The following is a 15,820-nucleotide window of genomic DNA, read 5'->3' as shown; positions in this document are numbered from 1 at the left end:
TTTAACATATGCACACACTTACCCTCCTAATCTCCAACATGTTACAACCCGTTGTGGCTAATAACAAAGTATGTATTATAATATTATATTATACTTATAATGCACCGTAAGTTTTGCAGTAGCTGAGCATGCGCAATAGTTTTTTGAACATTGATCTTCTCTCGTTTGCCGGTAGGTATAGCGGTCGACGTCGGAATGTTTTTAATAGTACGTTGTAGTACGCATACCACTTAACAATATTATACACATCGTTTTACTAATACATCTTATGCGTTTCCATTCAAGTTTGAAAATCAAGAATAAATTTGGTTTGGACTTCATACTATTATAATTATCATATCGTTGAACGTCATCATAAGAGCTCCTTTTTGTACGCCTTTACAAAAACCATTCATTTTTTTTTATTTATTTCTTGCAGTTATATTATTAAAACAAAAACGAATTATAACATAAATCTTAAACGTTTCATAAACATTGAAATACAATATAATACAGACTACAATGTACACTGCACAAAATGAGTAAGTTTTTAACACCTAAAATTATGTTATTAAGTATATATATTAGAAATTTAAAATGTTACCTAACTATAGGTAAATAATTTATATTAGTATTTTTATATTATAGGTGTATAAACGATCAGTATTTTATTACGTATAGGTATAGTAATAGGTATAATATAGTGTGCGCATATAGTTAAATTGTATATCATATACAGAGTACATCTTAGTCATTATACACATAGATTATTTAATGAAAACGAATTTAAAAAAATTGAAAATTCGCTGTTGCTTTATTATTAATGAGATAAAATTAATTAATTCGATTACTTGAACCCTAAATCTTTAAAGGGAAGCTACATTGCATACTTGGCAAATTGGCATATTCAGAAGAATTCATTTTACTCTAATACTCTATTATTATTAATATTAGAGTAAATCATCAAATTTAATAGTGTATATTTTCTTGATATTTTAATATTTTAATTGTCAATATGACGGAGACAACACGTCATGTGGATATAATATATTTTTTTAAACTCATAAGTGTTATTAATTGTTACATATTGCATGTATGGCCATAAAATGCCTATACAGAACGCCGTTTAATACTCATTTTATAATAAATTATAATAATTATAATTTATAAGTATACTTACTATACTTATAGGTAAAAGTATTATATTTGAGTCATTACTATACAAATAACTATTTCAATTAAGTTATAGATTTTTCTTCTATTTTTAATGTGTAGAAAATAAATGCTTTCTAAAATATTATGTGTGCGTGCGTATTGTGGGGGTGGAGGAAATTAAAAACTAAACCCTACCTTGATAATTATACAACAATATAAAAATCACATATATACAATTAATTTTCAGGTATACTAAACTTTTTTATTAATGATTTATTATTAATTGATATTTTTTAGAGAATTTACAGTATTCCGTCTCGATTATAACTTATCTACGTTATTTGAACAAGTGGAACATTTTAATCAATGGACCGAATCACTGAGTGGTAAGTATGATTATGATTATATTTATGATATTATTATTTTAGATTTGTGTTCATGTGTACTTTATTTTTATTATAGATACTAGAACAAGAGGGTGGTGGATGGTAAATTCAGTTTTTACTACATTTACCATAACCCTTTGTTATCTTTTAATAGTATGGCTAACTCCACGGTACATGAAAAATCACACAGCATACAGTTTAAAAAATATTCTAATAATGTACAATATTATGATGATAATATCAAATTTATTTATAATAATAGAAGTATTAAAAATATTACTTCATGTTTGTAATTAATATCTAAAATCTTATTTAAATATATTTCAGTTGATATTGATGACTACTAAATTGAACTATAGTTGGACATGTCAGCCGATAACCTATGTCAATGCAGAAGCTGAGCTTAGGGTAAATTTTAATGATGATAATTATTAATTTCACATTTCAATTAGAACATATAAAAATAATTTTTCTCTTTTATAATACTATGTACAAAAATTATGAAGTGAATATTAAGTTAAATTTTACAATTGCATATTGATATGGGATACAATTAACAAATAAAAAAGTACATTTATCAATATGAAATATACATATTAAACTATTATAGCCTATTATAGATTTATTGTAGATTAAAAAATTGTATAGTTGATTTGAGAAAATAGTTGTAATTGACTTAATGAAAAGATCGAAAACAAAAATACAAATATATATATTTATCTAATAAAATATTTAACTTGAAATGTATTCAATTCAAGTTAATACTAAATTATATCAATTGATAAGATATTTTAATTTAATATATTTATTCCAGATAGCAACAGCAGTATGGTTATATTATATAATTAAATTTTTTGAACTATTGGATACTATATTTTTGATGCTTCGAAAAAAAGATAATCAATTGTCATTTCTTCACGTTTACCATCATTCAACAATGTTCATATTCTCATGGATGGGTACAAAATATGTACCAGGCGGCTCAGCATTTTTACCGATATTAATTAACAGTGCTGTACATGTCATAATGTATTTTTACTATACTTTAGCTGCAATACAATGCTCGAAAATCATTAAATACAAAAAATATGTTACAACCATTCAATTGGTAAAAATAATCATTATTTAATTATAGCTATATCAGATATTGATGTATATTAATATATAATATATATTAATTATTACTTATTAGCTATTATTATCATTATTATTATTATTATTAATGCAAATTAATGAAATAGGTACTAAGGTGTTATTAAAATTAATATATTACTCCATAATTTTTATAGAAGTTAGAATAATACTTTTAAACACTTATTTAACATTGTGTATTTCGAAATGTTGACAATATTTAAATATTTCATATATATTTGAGTTTTGTATATTACCAATTAATGGTTTAGCAATGCAAAATACATCAATATAATAAGAAGATTGTATTCTAATAACTTCAATAAAAAGCAACCTAAAAGCATTATCTATTCTATAGATTAAATAAAACTGACTTCGATTAAGATTTTTTCTATAAAAAAAATTTATTTCGTAATAATTTTTAATGAAAATAATGATAAAATATTATGTTGCTCTAGGATGAATCAATGAAAGTTCTAGTGGCAAATATTGAATACCTATTCTCATTTCAACTTTTCAGTAAAAAAAATAAAAATGGTTATTAAACAATTAGTTTTGTTGTACTTTAAATTGTTCATGTTTTATTTATATAAGTGATATAATTTTAACTATTATAGCTGCTTAAAATTGATTGCCAATTTCCAATGCTTTTGTATAAAATTAAGTACCTGCACACAAATTATTAATACTTTTTTTACATTACACAATATAAAATATAGGTATATTAGATATAATTATGTTATATTTTTAATGATTTAAATATTATGGTGGCTATTACTTAATTACTTTCACCCTTATTTATTTTTTAGTCTTTATAATTTCATTTTAATCATTTTGTTTTCAGGCTCAGTTTTCATTTGCTCTACCATTAGGCATAAATGCCATTCACAGTGGGTGTAATTGGCCATTATGGATGAAATATTTATTTGTCTTTTACATTATTACAATGTTGGTTTTATTTGGAGACTTTTATAAGAAAAACTATATTAAAAAAGTATGTAATATAATTATATGATTATTTATTTAAATAACTTATATTTGAGAATCATGTAAGCATTAAGAGGATGTTTCCACTACATGATGTTATCTTTTTATATTTAACATGAGAATTTATCAGTTAAAAAGAATCTGTATCATTCTGATATTTTAAATATTAGAGTGAATTGATCTATTAACAGTTTTAAAGATAAGAATATTATCTAGAGCACTTCAATAGATTTTTTTAAATATTTTATTGTTTAAACAAGAATTTTAAAATTGTAAATTGTTTTTCAACTAATTCTAATAACTTGCTTCAAAATTAAAACGTCAATCTAGCTAGATGCCTTAGATAATATTCTTAGTATAAAGTTTGATAATTCAATTCACTATAATTTAAAAATAACCAGGTTGTATGGATTCTTCTTAACGTACAATTATCCATGGTATGTGTTAGTAAGAAAGAGACAACACGTGTGGATAAAACATCATCTTAATACAAAATATATTACTAAAAACATAATTTACAGGTAAGCAAACATGAAAATGAAGATGGACAATGTTTAAAGAAATTGTGATAGTTTAAATTAAAACATTTAATTTAGATAAGACATTTTTTTATATAAAGTAATGTATAAAATAAAGAATTAGAGGTGACATTACAATAATTTAATACTTATGTGTAACAACTATTTTTCAATCATGTGATATTTAAATATTTTTGTAGTTGAAATTTGAATTTTATCTATAGTACTATTTAAACTAGACACTAGATAGTACTGAATTATAAAGAAAATTTTTCCGCGTAATTTTGTTTTGTTCTTCCATACGTTACATTACATTTCTTTATTGTAATAATTATAATATTTTATTATTTATTTACTAGTTATTTGATTTTATTAAATTATTTCAATTGCTTATAGTTTTTATTGTGTAAAATATAAATATTTTTTTTTAAATATGTTATTAGGTTGATAAAGTATAATATTCTTTTGCACTTAATTATATATTTTGTAACTAATTTTAATTATTCACTTTGTTATTAGGTATCTAACAAATGACAATAAAATTGTTGTAAAATATCTAATGTATTGTTTTTTATTTTAAATTAGTTTTTTCATTCATGGTTTTATCTCATCATAAAATGTTAATATAATTACTGTATACACTCCATTAAAGTTAAAAACCTTATGTACCTGGTAGTGACTGGTGATCATGCAACACTGATCTGTCATCCTTAACAAATTTTAATAACTGTAAACCTGTTGTGTAAAGAATCTGTGTCTCTTGCCTAGTCAGCTATAGGGTACAGTTCTTCACTAAATTAAGTAGATAAATATAAATCAAATAATTAAAGTTGTATCCATTATATTGTTAAAAATGAAGTATTATAAACTAAAATACTAATTTTGATAAATTGAACTCATGACTATAAAGAGACCATCTTTATTCTTCATGTTTATGACATACTGTTATTAAAATAATTAAACCTAGAAATTTAATCAAATATTAATTTCCTAGTTGAATAGTGCTGCAGAATAATTTCCCTAAATATGAATCTTTATGTTATTTATTAATTCAATAAAAATATATCATCATTACACTTGCTGATAGTTTATTTAGTTTAAATTGTAAATAAGAACAATAAATTATTTCTAAAAAAAAAAACTTTATTTATAAAAATATTATAATGATAGGTAATTAGGCATATCGTACATCAAAAAATTAATTTTGTATATCCAATATGTTTTCCATATAATTGAATCAATTATTAGGAAAAACATTGTATACTAATGGCTTAAATCCACTAATTTATACATATTAGAATAATTATAAATTAATTTAATCTGGGAATTATTATTAATGTGCAGTTATTTACTTGTTCCAAAATTTAGCTCCGCTAGGTTTTGTTCCTTTAACAATTTTTTTTGTTGGACCGCTAGTATCCACTGACATTTCTTCATCTTGTATTTGTGTTCTAATTGCTTTTTTTACACTAGCAACCTCATTGTCAACAGCAGAACGGTGTTTTAATACTTCTTGTTTAGTGCGATTAGCATCGACAATACGAGCTTGTACTGTGGAAAGAACACTCTCACAGGAATCACACCACTGCTGTAATGTGTCTATCATGTTGTCAACATCATTGGTTCCAACATCCCTACCAACTGTCCAATCTACTTCCAAATAATCACTGTGTTGGTCGAGTTCGCCAGAAACCACATTAGAATAAATTGCTTCAATGATTAAGTCCTCTAAGTCTCTGACATTATCTACGTTCAACTCTTTCAAAAGAACATTGTAAGGTATTCTTTTCATTTTATTGGCTAATGTAACAATCGTTAAGTATTGCAGTTTTTTCATTTGGGGCTCACTAAGTTCTGGCAAATATTCTTTTTTGTCCAAATAATCCAAGTACGTGCCTTGTGAGAACAAGCGTAACGCATGTAGGTATGGTGCATGATGTGTAGTCTCCAATGCAATAACGTTGGGGCATTCTAAGAGTTCTGCAAACACAAATGTATCAACACAATCCAAAGCTTGTTTAATTACTTCCACTAAACTGTCGCCTTCCAATTTTAGAGCTTGAACAACAAATTGTTGGAGAGGTTTTTCAATTACTTTTTCTTGAGACATTGTGAACAAAACTTAGAAATTCGGAACCTAAACTTTAAACAGGTATATTATTTTAATAGTTAATATAAAATTAACTTAAAAGTTTAAATTGTTATACATTCACATTTAATGATAATGGCGTATTCCTCATTCGGCATTCGAATTATTTGACAATTGATAAAGGTTCCTTTATCCTGTGACCACGAATTAAAATAGTATTATCTTAGTCCACTCTACTCATAACTACCGTGGTAGCTGAGGTGGTAGTTCATGGTGGTAGTGACGATTAATGTGTGATAAGAATATTATAATCACAAATTAAAGATATCACAGAATATACATAAGTATATATCCACCTTGATAATAACACTTGCTTTTTAATGTTAAACTACACGAATATTGAATGATCAATAGACGGATCACGAATACTGAATTGTGTATTCAATAATATTGTAATTTATAAGGAGTTTTTTATTTGGATATAAATGTATTATTGTATACTTATTATTTAATATATACAATGAATTAACTGCCTTCTATAAGCCAAGCTTGTGAATTTAAGACTAAGAGTTACAATTTACAAGATATTAATATAAAATAAACCAAACACTTTATACGTCGTATACTCGTATGAATCGTGTATTCGTGTATAATCGTTAGTTATATTAATGTCAAAATACGTATCAAACGCAATCCGACTATTTATTTAGTTTTGATAACCACTTAAATAGTATTTCCTACTTATTATATACGGGCCGCAATCGGGATAGGTGAAAAGGTATAAAATTTATTTTAGACCGTAATCGGGCGATGCCCAAAAAGGTTAGGTTAAATAAGAGAATGTGGAAAAAGAACGCATACAAATTATAGAAAAAGTCATTCGAAAATATTTTTTGGAAAAAATATGGGTACACTAGTCCAGACCAACAATTATAAGCAAGAGTGATAGAACTCTCTTAACAGGCAACAAAGAAATCGCATGTGAATTCAAAGAAATTTCTAAGCTTCTAAACTAGCCAAGAATTAATATCACCGTAAACAAACTAACGACAGTAAAACAGCTGCTTGAAAAATATTAAGGAAAATCTTCGGTTCAAAGAGGAATAACGACAGGGAGTATGAAATAAGAAACAACGGAGAATTGGCTAATCTCTATAAGGAACCTACTGTTATTGGGTCCCTGGAGAGCACATGGATAAATTGGACAGGTCACGTATGAAGATCAGAAGGAATGATTGGATCTATAACTAAATGGAAATCCGACACAAAGAAACCTAAAAGACGCCCCAGAATCTAGACAGAGATGGATGGATCGAGTACAAGAAGACTTGAAACTTTTGACCGTAAGGAACGCAGAAGAATATGCAAACGATAGAGAGAGATGGAGACAATATGATGTTGCAGCAATGGGCCTTATAGGCCTGTAAAAGCCTAGAAGATGAAGTTATTTATTCTATGGTAATATGCAGTGACATTATTTTTTTTAAATTGGCGGGCTAGTCTCGAGCAGTCCGTTCCGATGATAAAAGTATTCCTAACATCATGCGTTATCACCATGCTCACAACATCATTCTTGTCGCTCCGAAATAAAAAAAAAATTAAAGTGGAGGGGTGAGTCGTGAGTGTCGCTTCCATAATATTCTATAGTAGCAACGAATTGTGTCACGAATTAAAATATACAATATAATAAATTATTGTTAGTATGTATATTTCAATTCGTGGTAAGTGTTAACAAAAAAATTAATAATAATAAAAAAAACTTTTGTTGATAATATACGACTGATTACAATTTATAAATTTATATACCTCTGAAGTTCTGAATCGGTGATTATTGTTATTGAATTACTGAATGATTCATAATATTATTTCACTCGACTTTCGTTTTGCAGTTTATTTTCTGGCATACGATTCCGTCTATAGTGTATCGTCGACCAAAGTAATTATTTGAGAATTGATAATTCCATCGAAATCAAACCGTTTTCTTCAATATGGAGGACGACCTTCCATCCAAGTATGAAGTGATCGTCATTGGCACTGGTAATATATTCCATATGCGTATAATTATTTTTAGACTTTTAGGTTTAGTATATGCACTTTAATTGTTTGTTGATATTAAAATTTTTTTTCTTCCCTAAATATGGGTAGATGTCATAGTGGGTGAGTAATAAAATAAGTGTTAAGGAGGTTGGTGAAATTATTAAATATTTATGTTCATTCACAATTTAATTATTTTTTTTTTATGTTTATTACATTATTTAAAGCAAATTAATTAATTTTACTAATTTTAAGAACAATTTGTTTAATGTTTTGTAAAAATATTTTTAAAAAAATTGTAATTTTCTTCTAAATTACATGGTTATATAATACTATAATATTAAAAATTAATATTATTGTCTGTGTAAGATATCTTGTATTTTATATTTGCCATAAATTAACAGCTAATGGGAATAGTCATTTGAATTTTCATACTGATATTTTATATGAAAGTTCAAATAAAGTACAATTGGTTATATGTCTCATAATTGTTGCTTTAAAATATATAGTAATGTACCATACAGAATCTAAAATTTATTATTATATATATACTGTGTCCACGAAGTTGGTGTTGGACAATTAAAAAAAAAAGAGTTGTATTGTGCACGTGCGTCGTGGTTAATAATTAGAATAATTAAACATTTATCCAACGTTAACAAAAACCCCATTTCAATAAAAGGTCATCCAAATGAAATATTTAGTGTACCTCACAACGTAAACACATTAAATATGTTAATATTATATTGGATTCTAATTACATTTTACAATTGTAGTTAAAAACTATTTTTAGTTATTATTCATTAGACAGCAAAAAGTATTATCAATTCTATTATTAATGTAAAATATTGAATTAATAATTTTTAAACATTTAATATTTAAATAAGAGTTGGAAAATTTCAATGTATGTGTCACAAAATTTATATTCTACATATTTGCTTGTTTAAACTTTAAATATAACTATTAAATTAATTTATTTTTGATATTTATGTTTTTTTAATTATCTGTAATTTATCTGATGTTATCGAGGCCTTATAAATGTTTAGCAAACTTTTCTAATTTAAAACATGAAATTACAATGTAGTTATTAATATTTAGATGTAGTGTATACTTGCATGTTTATATTATTACATACAATGTATTTGTATATATTATTAATACAGTTTCGATACTTTTCTACCATATTCTACTCTTAGTTATATTTTAATATTTTATAATATTCCAAGTATATAAATTAAAAATTACACAAAATCAAAATATCAATATTAGTGCCTAATAAAAATGTATTTTCATAGTTATTATAAAAATTATTTTGTCATTTAATCAACTAATCAATCAACAATATTGGTTTTTATTTATTATCTTATTTTTCATACATAATATTATAGTATTTTCTTGTTAAGAGTTCATTGAATGGTTGTGTAATCAGAAATTATATGGTCTATTAGTCACGGTAATGAGAAAGTGAATTTTCTTTACTTATTATGTTGTATATCATAAAAAAATATATTTTCTCTTTTATGGACCACTAAAAACTCAATTTTAATTTTTAACTTAATTTTAAGTATAAATTATTTTATTTTATGATGTCTATTATTATTGGGTGCTCATCGCCTAGTCACACTTTATAGTAAATTAGAACTGGGTGCCTAATTTAAATATATTGGTAATAGTTTATTATTAATTTTTATATTACTACTATTCATCTCACTTATCAATAAAAAATGTCAAAAGTGCTAGCGATATGGATTTTGTTAAAACTGGAAAACAATATTGATTGAATATTGATTTATACGCTTGAAAATAATTCTTAGTCCATTGTTACTACAAATGTTGATTAATAAAGAAAAAAGGGAATTAAATGGCATTTATCCTTAATGCACAAATAAATATATTAGACAAACACCATCCATTCTTTATGATTGTTGTCTTCATTAGCTTGGCATGACATAAACTATACAAAAGATTAAAATTTATGATTGTTCTTCTTATTATTGTTAACAAATTCATAGATAGATTTTATGAGTAAGTCAGCACAACTGTTTGTTTTCTCTCTCTGGCCCATAGTTAATATAGACAAAACGCATTTATGCAGAATTATTTTTTTATATTTTTGAGTAGAAAAATCATCTATTACAAAAACAATAGCGGATTAAAATTTTGAGGGGATGACTTATCAATTTGTCCAAATATTGTTTCAAAATAATTTAAACATTATTTCAATTTCAATTTTTTTTTTTTTAGCTGAATACAAAATTAAATAACAATAAAATATAAAACCGATATGTATGTCATTCCCTCAAAAATGACTTTACTATAAGATATCTTAAAAACAGTTTTAGGTCAAAGCGTTTTATCTTTATTGTGTATGGGTCAGATAGAGAAAACAAATATTTGAAATATTGTGCTAACATCCTCTTAATATAATATGAATTACATATTATTAATTATTTGTTATTATTACCTTATTATTTGTTTGTATATTTTGTTTGAACACCAACTAATAATAGGTTAATTATAACCTATTTAGTAAGGAATTCTCTACTATTCTTTTAATTTCAAACATTATAAAATTTGTATTTATATTATATTTATGTAAGAAACTCAGATAAATTTATCTATACTACAGAGTATATAAAACTACAAATTGTGTATTAGTTCTTCATTATGTGACTGAGCTCCCGGATCTGTAAAATAATTTGGCACCCAATTCTGCTCAGTGAATTATTTATCTGAGTGCCTGGGGATATATAATAGACATAGCTTTTAATGACTATTGTTTTGTTTTTAATTTAACAATGTTGCTGTATATCATACATTAGTGCAATATTTATGAATTATTTGTATGTTAATTTCTATCAATTAGTATGGATTCACTATGATCATTGATAAAAAAAAATTATTCTAAAAGCTGCTTTTTGTCAAGAACCAAGGTTTTTTTTTTAATTGTTACTTTTACAATTGTTTTACTACATTTTATGGTACATATCAAATCATATTCCTTAAAAAAGTTATCTGCTATTTTATTTTATAAAAATTGAAAAGTTAACCTGAATGGTAAATTATATGAGCTCTATTTATTATTTTTGGATCCATTAATAGATTATAATAAAAATTAAAAGAGTAGTATTTGTTTTGTTGACTTATAAATTAAAAATATAAATAATATAATAAATAAATATATAAATATATAATACATAATGTGATTTCAGGTATGACTGAGTCGATTGTTGCTGCTGCTGCTAGTCGAATTGGAAAACGAGTTTTACATTTAGATAGGTATATTTTTTCTATTAAAAGTTCCTCAAAATATACTATTTGAAAATTTTTAAATATTTTTATTGGCTGTCATAGAAATGACTATTATGGTGGTATGTGGGCATCATTTACATTTGAAGCTCTTCAAAAATGGCTAGAAGAATGTAGAAATGGAAAAAAAAATGATTTTGTGAAAACATCTTCTCCACTAGTGCAAGACAATGAGAAGTCTATAACTATTGGCAATCAATTTTCCACTGTATTCAATATTGAAGAAAAATGGTTTATACCCGAGTATGGTTATTTTTATACTTGTATTATGTTGTTTAATTTTTATTAAATCTGAATTTTTCTGTAGAAAACTTCCTTCAGTTGGTAATTTGCTTAGTGCAAAAATTACTCAAACTGAAGATAGTCCCAAAGAAAGTAAAGATGGACTGACTGAAACTGAAGCTATATTAAAACGAAATGATAAACTTTGGAGTCAAGCTAAAATTAAAACCATGGGGCGCAAATTTAACCTGGATTTAGCACCTAAAGTCGGTTTAATTATATAAAAAATAATTTAAAATAGTTTTTGTTAATATTTGTCTTAAGAAATAGAATTCTATTGTTCAATTAATCTGTTACAGTTACTTTTCTCTCGTGGCACACTGGTAGAACTTCTTATTTCATCAAATATCTCTCGTTATGCTGAATTTCGATGTGTAAATCGTATTCTTACATGGCAGTCTGATAAATTGCAAACTGTTCCATGTTCCCGAGCAGATGTGTTTGCTACTAAAAATGTTGGACTTATTGAAAAACGACAATTAATGCAACTATTGACTTTGTGTGTTGAATATAAGCCAGAAAGTGATGAATTTAAAGGATTTGAAGATAAAACACTTAAACAATACTTAGAAAGCAAAAGCTTAACTGAAAATCTAATGCATTATGTATTATATGCTATTGCCATGTCAAATGATACGACACCATGTATGGTTGGTGTTGAAAGAACCCAACAATTCCTAAGTAGCCTTGGGCGCTATGGTAACACACCATTTTTGTGGCCCATGTATGGTACTGGAGAACTTCCACAATGTTTTTGTCGGTATGTTAAGTCACTTACATTTAAAAAAAAATATCATTATTTTTCACAATGAAATAAATTATTATTTTTATCGTATAGGCTATGCGCTGTATTTGGAGGTGTGTATCATCTGAAACGAGCAGCTGATAGCGTTATAGTAGCAAACAATGAATGTAAAGCTATTTTATCTGATGGATCACGGCTTGATTGTGATCATCTTGTAATGGGTGTTGCTGATGCTCCTCCAGAATTTTTAGGCTCTGTTCCTAAAGCAGGTCTTTCAAGAGGCATTTTTATAATTGATAGATCAATATCTACTGTCGATAAAGAGTCTTTGACATTACTTCAATTCCCAATTAAAGGGAAAGAGCCAATAACAGTTATTGAAGCTGGACCATCCACTCACGTTTGTCCACCTGGACTATGTAAGTACTAGGAACAATTTTATTTTTTATTTAATTATACATTTATTTTATATTTATCTAAAAATTATAGATTTACTACACATGACTACTAAACAAATAGATAACGCAGTAAATGATTTAAAACCGGCTGTTGATGCTTTATTACATTCTGAATATGCAGATGGTACTACAATTAGAATAAATACTGACACACAATCAACTCAAACGTCAAAAGAGGTATTTTAATTTTTTTTATAAATTTTTAATTAAAGTCTTAATATGAGCTATTTTAGGGAGATTCTTCTGCATCAAGTGGGGAGTCAAACATATTAAATGAATCATTAAAACCACAAATTTTGTATGCACTATATTTTAATTGTCCTGAAACATCTGAATATGATCTATCACAAAATGTTCCAAGCAATGTACATTTGTGTTCAGGACCTGATCTAGCAGTTGATTATGAGTTTGCTGTTAAACAAGTAAATTATACATTTTTATTGTTTTTTTAAGCACAGATCTTGAGTTTAGATATTATTATTTTTTAATTATTTCAGGCAAAATCTATTTTTTCCAAAATGTATCCAGATTCTGAATTTTTGCCCCGCGCTCCTGATCCTGAAGAACTATCACTTGAAGTTGATGAAGCTGCTGGCCCTCCGTTCCAAAGTTCTGAAGAACCAAAAGAAGAATGAATTAACTTATAAAATATCCTGCATTTGCTTTAATTTCATTATGATAGGCTATTATTTTACCAAATTAATTTAAGATAATTGTTAGCTTTTATACTTGTATAACTGGTTTATCATCTTACAATCTTAAAAAATATATTAAAATAATATTTATATTTCAACATATTAAAAAAGGAGTTCATATTGTATTTCAATGTATCGTTAATGTTTACGCAACTGCAAAATCTAGCATAAAATATGAATTCCTCTTGATTACATTCCAAAGTTTTTTTTTTGATATTAGGCAACTAAGTGTTTTTATACTATTCAATTTTTCATTAAGCTATTAATAGATTAAAAAAAAACAGTTTCACTGATAGTAGTTAAATATCACATCAATTGAATTAATTATGTATGATAATAAGTTATTAATATCTTAACTGCATTTAACTAATGATTTAATCATGTGATTACTGTAATTTGCACCCTTTAACTTGGATTAAATTTTCTTAGTACTGAGTAATATTTTAACTCAATGAAAGTTTTTTTGCTTATTGATACTGAAAGAACATCATTCTATAAATATTAGTAATTTTTAATCTATTTATTATTCACTTAAAATGTATTTAATTATTTATAATTTCTACTAAAGTAACTAATTTTAAATGACTATAGTTAAAATTACACCAAAGGAATCTGCTTAAATAATTGAAATTCTTAATGCGTTTAGAAATATAGATGACCATGTTATATATCAATATAAAATATTTGTTTAATATTAGTTTAATTGTGTTATAAACAATTTGTTTCTGTTCCTTTATATTTCTAAATTTTCTAGTCAACAAATTTGATTTGATTTTCACCATCTGGTAAATAATCTTTTGTAATTTTAAATTTGTTCCTTTTTTTAAGTTTTTATTGATGCTTATTTTAAGTTTGATTTTGTTTTGTTTACTCTACATTTTACTGTATGACCTCAGATATTATCTCATTGTATTGCTATATTATACTTTATTTTTGATCTAATTAATTTGTAGATATTAGATTTAAAAACAATATTTTGAATCTGTTGCTTTTTGCAATAAATTACTTGGTGATTTGGTTTTTAATTTGTATACGTAGAATAAATATAGTTAACTAAATTTTATATAGCGTTTTATAAATATATATTTTTCACATTCCTTAATACCTGTTTACCTTGATTTTGTATGAGATGTGTATTCAAATATTTTCCTTAGAATATTTACAAATGTTTTTATTTATACTTTACATTTTTGGTTTAATATGATTTATTATCATCAGCAAGATGATTTCATTGATTACAAATGAAAGGTCTAACTAGACCATGTATATGTGTAGACTTTATTCTCAGCTGTGCAATTTACAAAGAACAGTCCAAATTTATTATTACCAGTAAATATTTTAGTTGCAAGTACCAAATAAATATTTTAACTGATCTATATTGTAATTAGTTTTATGGGTTAAAAATATCATTACTTAGATATTGTTATGAGTTAGGCTTAGAATTCATATGTGAATTGAAGATATGAGTACATGATTTTTTCATTAAGTACTTCTTATCTTCAACAATTATAACATTTTAAGGAGATTTTAAGAACTGTTTATACTATGTATGGTAAAATCAGCAGTGACATTAATGTATTTTACCCAGGCCTGGATTAAGGTTAAATTATTCAAACAGTTAAATTTAATCTATAATATGATTAGGTTGGTGTATATTATTTAATTTAGTCCCTATTTTTGAATGCAGTAGCAAATACATATTACATGTAAAATATCAAATTAAACCCCAACACGGCAAAATATTCCTAAAACGTATTATTTTGCAGAAAATATTTGTATATTTTTTACAAAATCACAATAATTTACAAATTACAAATATTTTATAGTAAAAATTTATAAAAACCAATTTTTATAGCTTAAGTCTGAAAATGTAGTACAATGTTATAGTTGTTTATAACTATATAATTAATTTATACTGGAAAATAAAATAACAATTATTTCTCAAAAATATTGAAGATGAAATTATATATTTTAAATTTTAATAATGAATTACAAAACAATGATAATTATTTTGTTATAATTTTAAAACATTATTTATGGGAAGTTAAATTTTTT

At 25.3% G+C, this 15,820-nt stretch overlaps 3 protein-coding genes across 5 annotated transcripts; 2 read left to right on the top strand and 1 right to left on the bottom strand.

Annotated features, from left to right (window-relative positions):
- Positions 1-178: 178 nt before the first annotated feature.
- LOC113548811 (elongation of very long chain fatty acids protein 4-like) lies at positions 179-4,328 on the top strand. Its single transcript, XM_026949884.1, has 7 exons — positions 179-521; positions 1,432-1,520; positions 1,597-1,784; positions 1,848-1,928; positions 2,335-2,628; positions 3,496-3,645; positions 4,160-4,328. Exons 1-7 carry the CDS (start codon positions 502-504, stop codon positions 4,205-4,207), a joined length of 870 nt encoding a protein of 289 aa, XP_026805685.1. The 5' UTR covers positions 179-501; the 3' UTR covers positions 4,208-4,328.
- Positions 4,329-5,326: 998 nt separating this feature from the next.
- Positions 5,327-6,405, bottom strand: LOC113548747 (COP9 signalosome complex subunit 7b-like). Its single transcript, XM_026949787.1, has one exon. It carries the CDS (start codon positions 6,264-6,266, stop codon positions 5,505-5,507), a length of 762 nt encoding a protein of 253 aa, XP_026805588.1. The 5' UTR covers positions 6,267-6,405; the 3' UTR covers positions 5,327-5,504.
- Positions 6,406-7,855: 1,450 nt separating this feature from the next.
- Positions 7,856-14,275, top strand: LOC113558967 (rab proteins geranylgeranyltransferase component A 1). 3 transcript variants are annotated; one of them, XM_026964574.1, is made up of 10 exons: positions 7,856-7,966; positions 8,135-8,282; positions 11,489-11,555; positions 11,631-11,828; positions 11,893-12,073; positions 12,167-12,627; positions 12,706-13,031; positions 13,102-13,247; positions 13,304-13,492; positions 13,568-14,275. In XM_026964574.1, the coding sequence occupies exons 2-10, from the start codon at positions 8,234-8,236 to the stop codon at positions 13,703-13,705; spliced, it is 1,755 nt and encodes a 584-aa protein (XP_026820375.1). In that variant the 5' UTR covers positions 7,856-7,966; positions 8,135-8,233; the 3' UTR covers positions 13,706-14,275. The 3 variants fall into 3 exon arrangements, with proteins under 3 accessions (XP_026820375.1, XP_026820371.1, XP_026820366.1); XM_026964570.1 differs by having other exon boundaries at positions 7,934-8,069; XM_026964565.1 differs by lacking the exon at positions 7,856-7,966 and having other exon boundaries at positions 8,007-8,282; positions 13,568-14,274.
- Positions 14,276-15,820: the final 1,545 nt, after the last annotated feature.

Source organism: Rhopalosiphum maidis, chromosome 1, assembly GCF_003676215.2.
Source record: "Rhopalosiphum maidis isolate BTI-1 chromosome 1, ASM367621v3, whole genome shotgun sequence".
In the NCBI taxonomy this organism is placed as follows: Eukaryota; Metazoa; Arthropoda; class Insecta; order Hemiptera; family Aphididae; genus Rhopalosiphum; species Rhopalosiphum maidis.
This window is presented reverse-complemented; position numbering and strand designations above follow the sequence as displayed.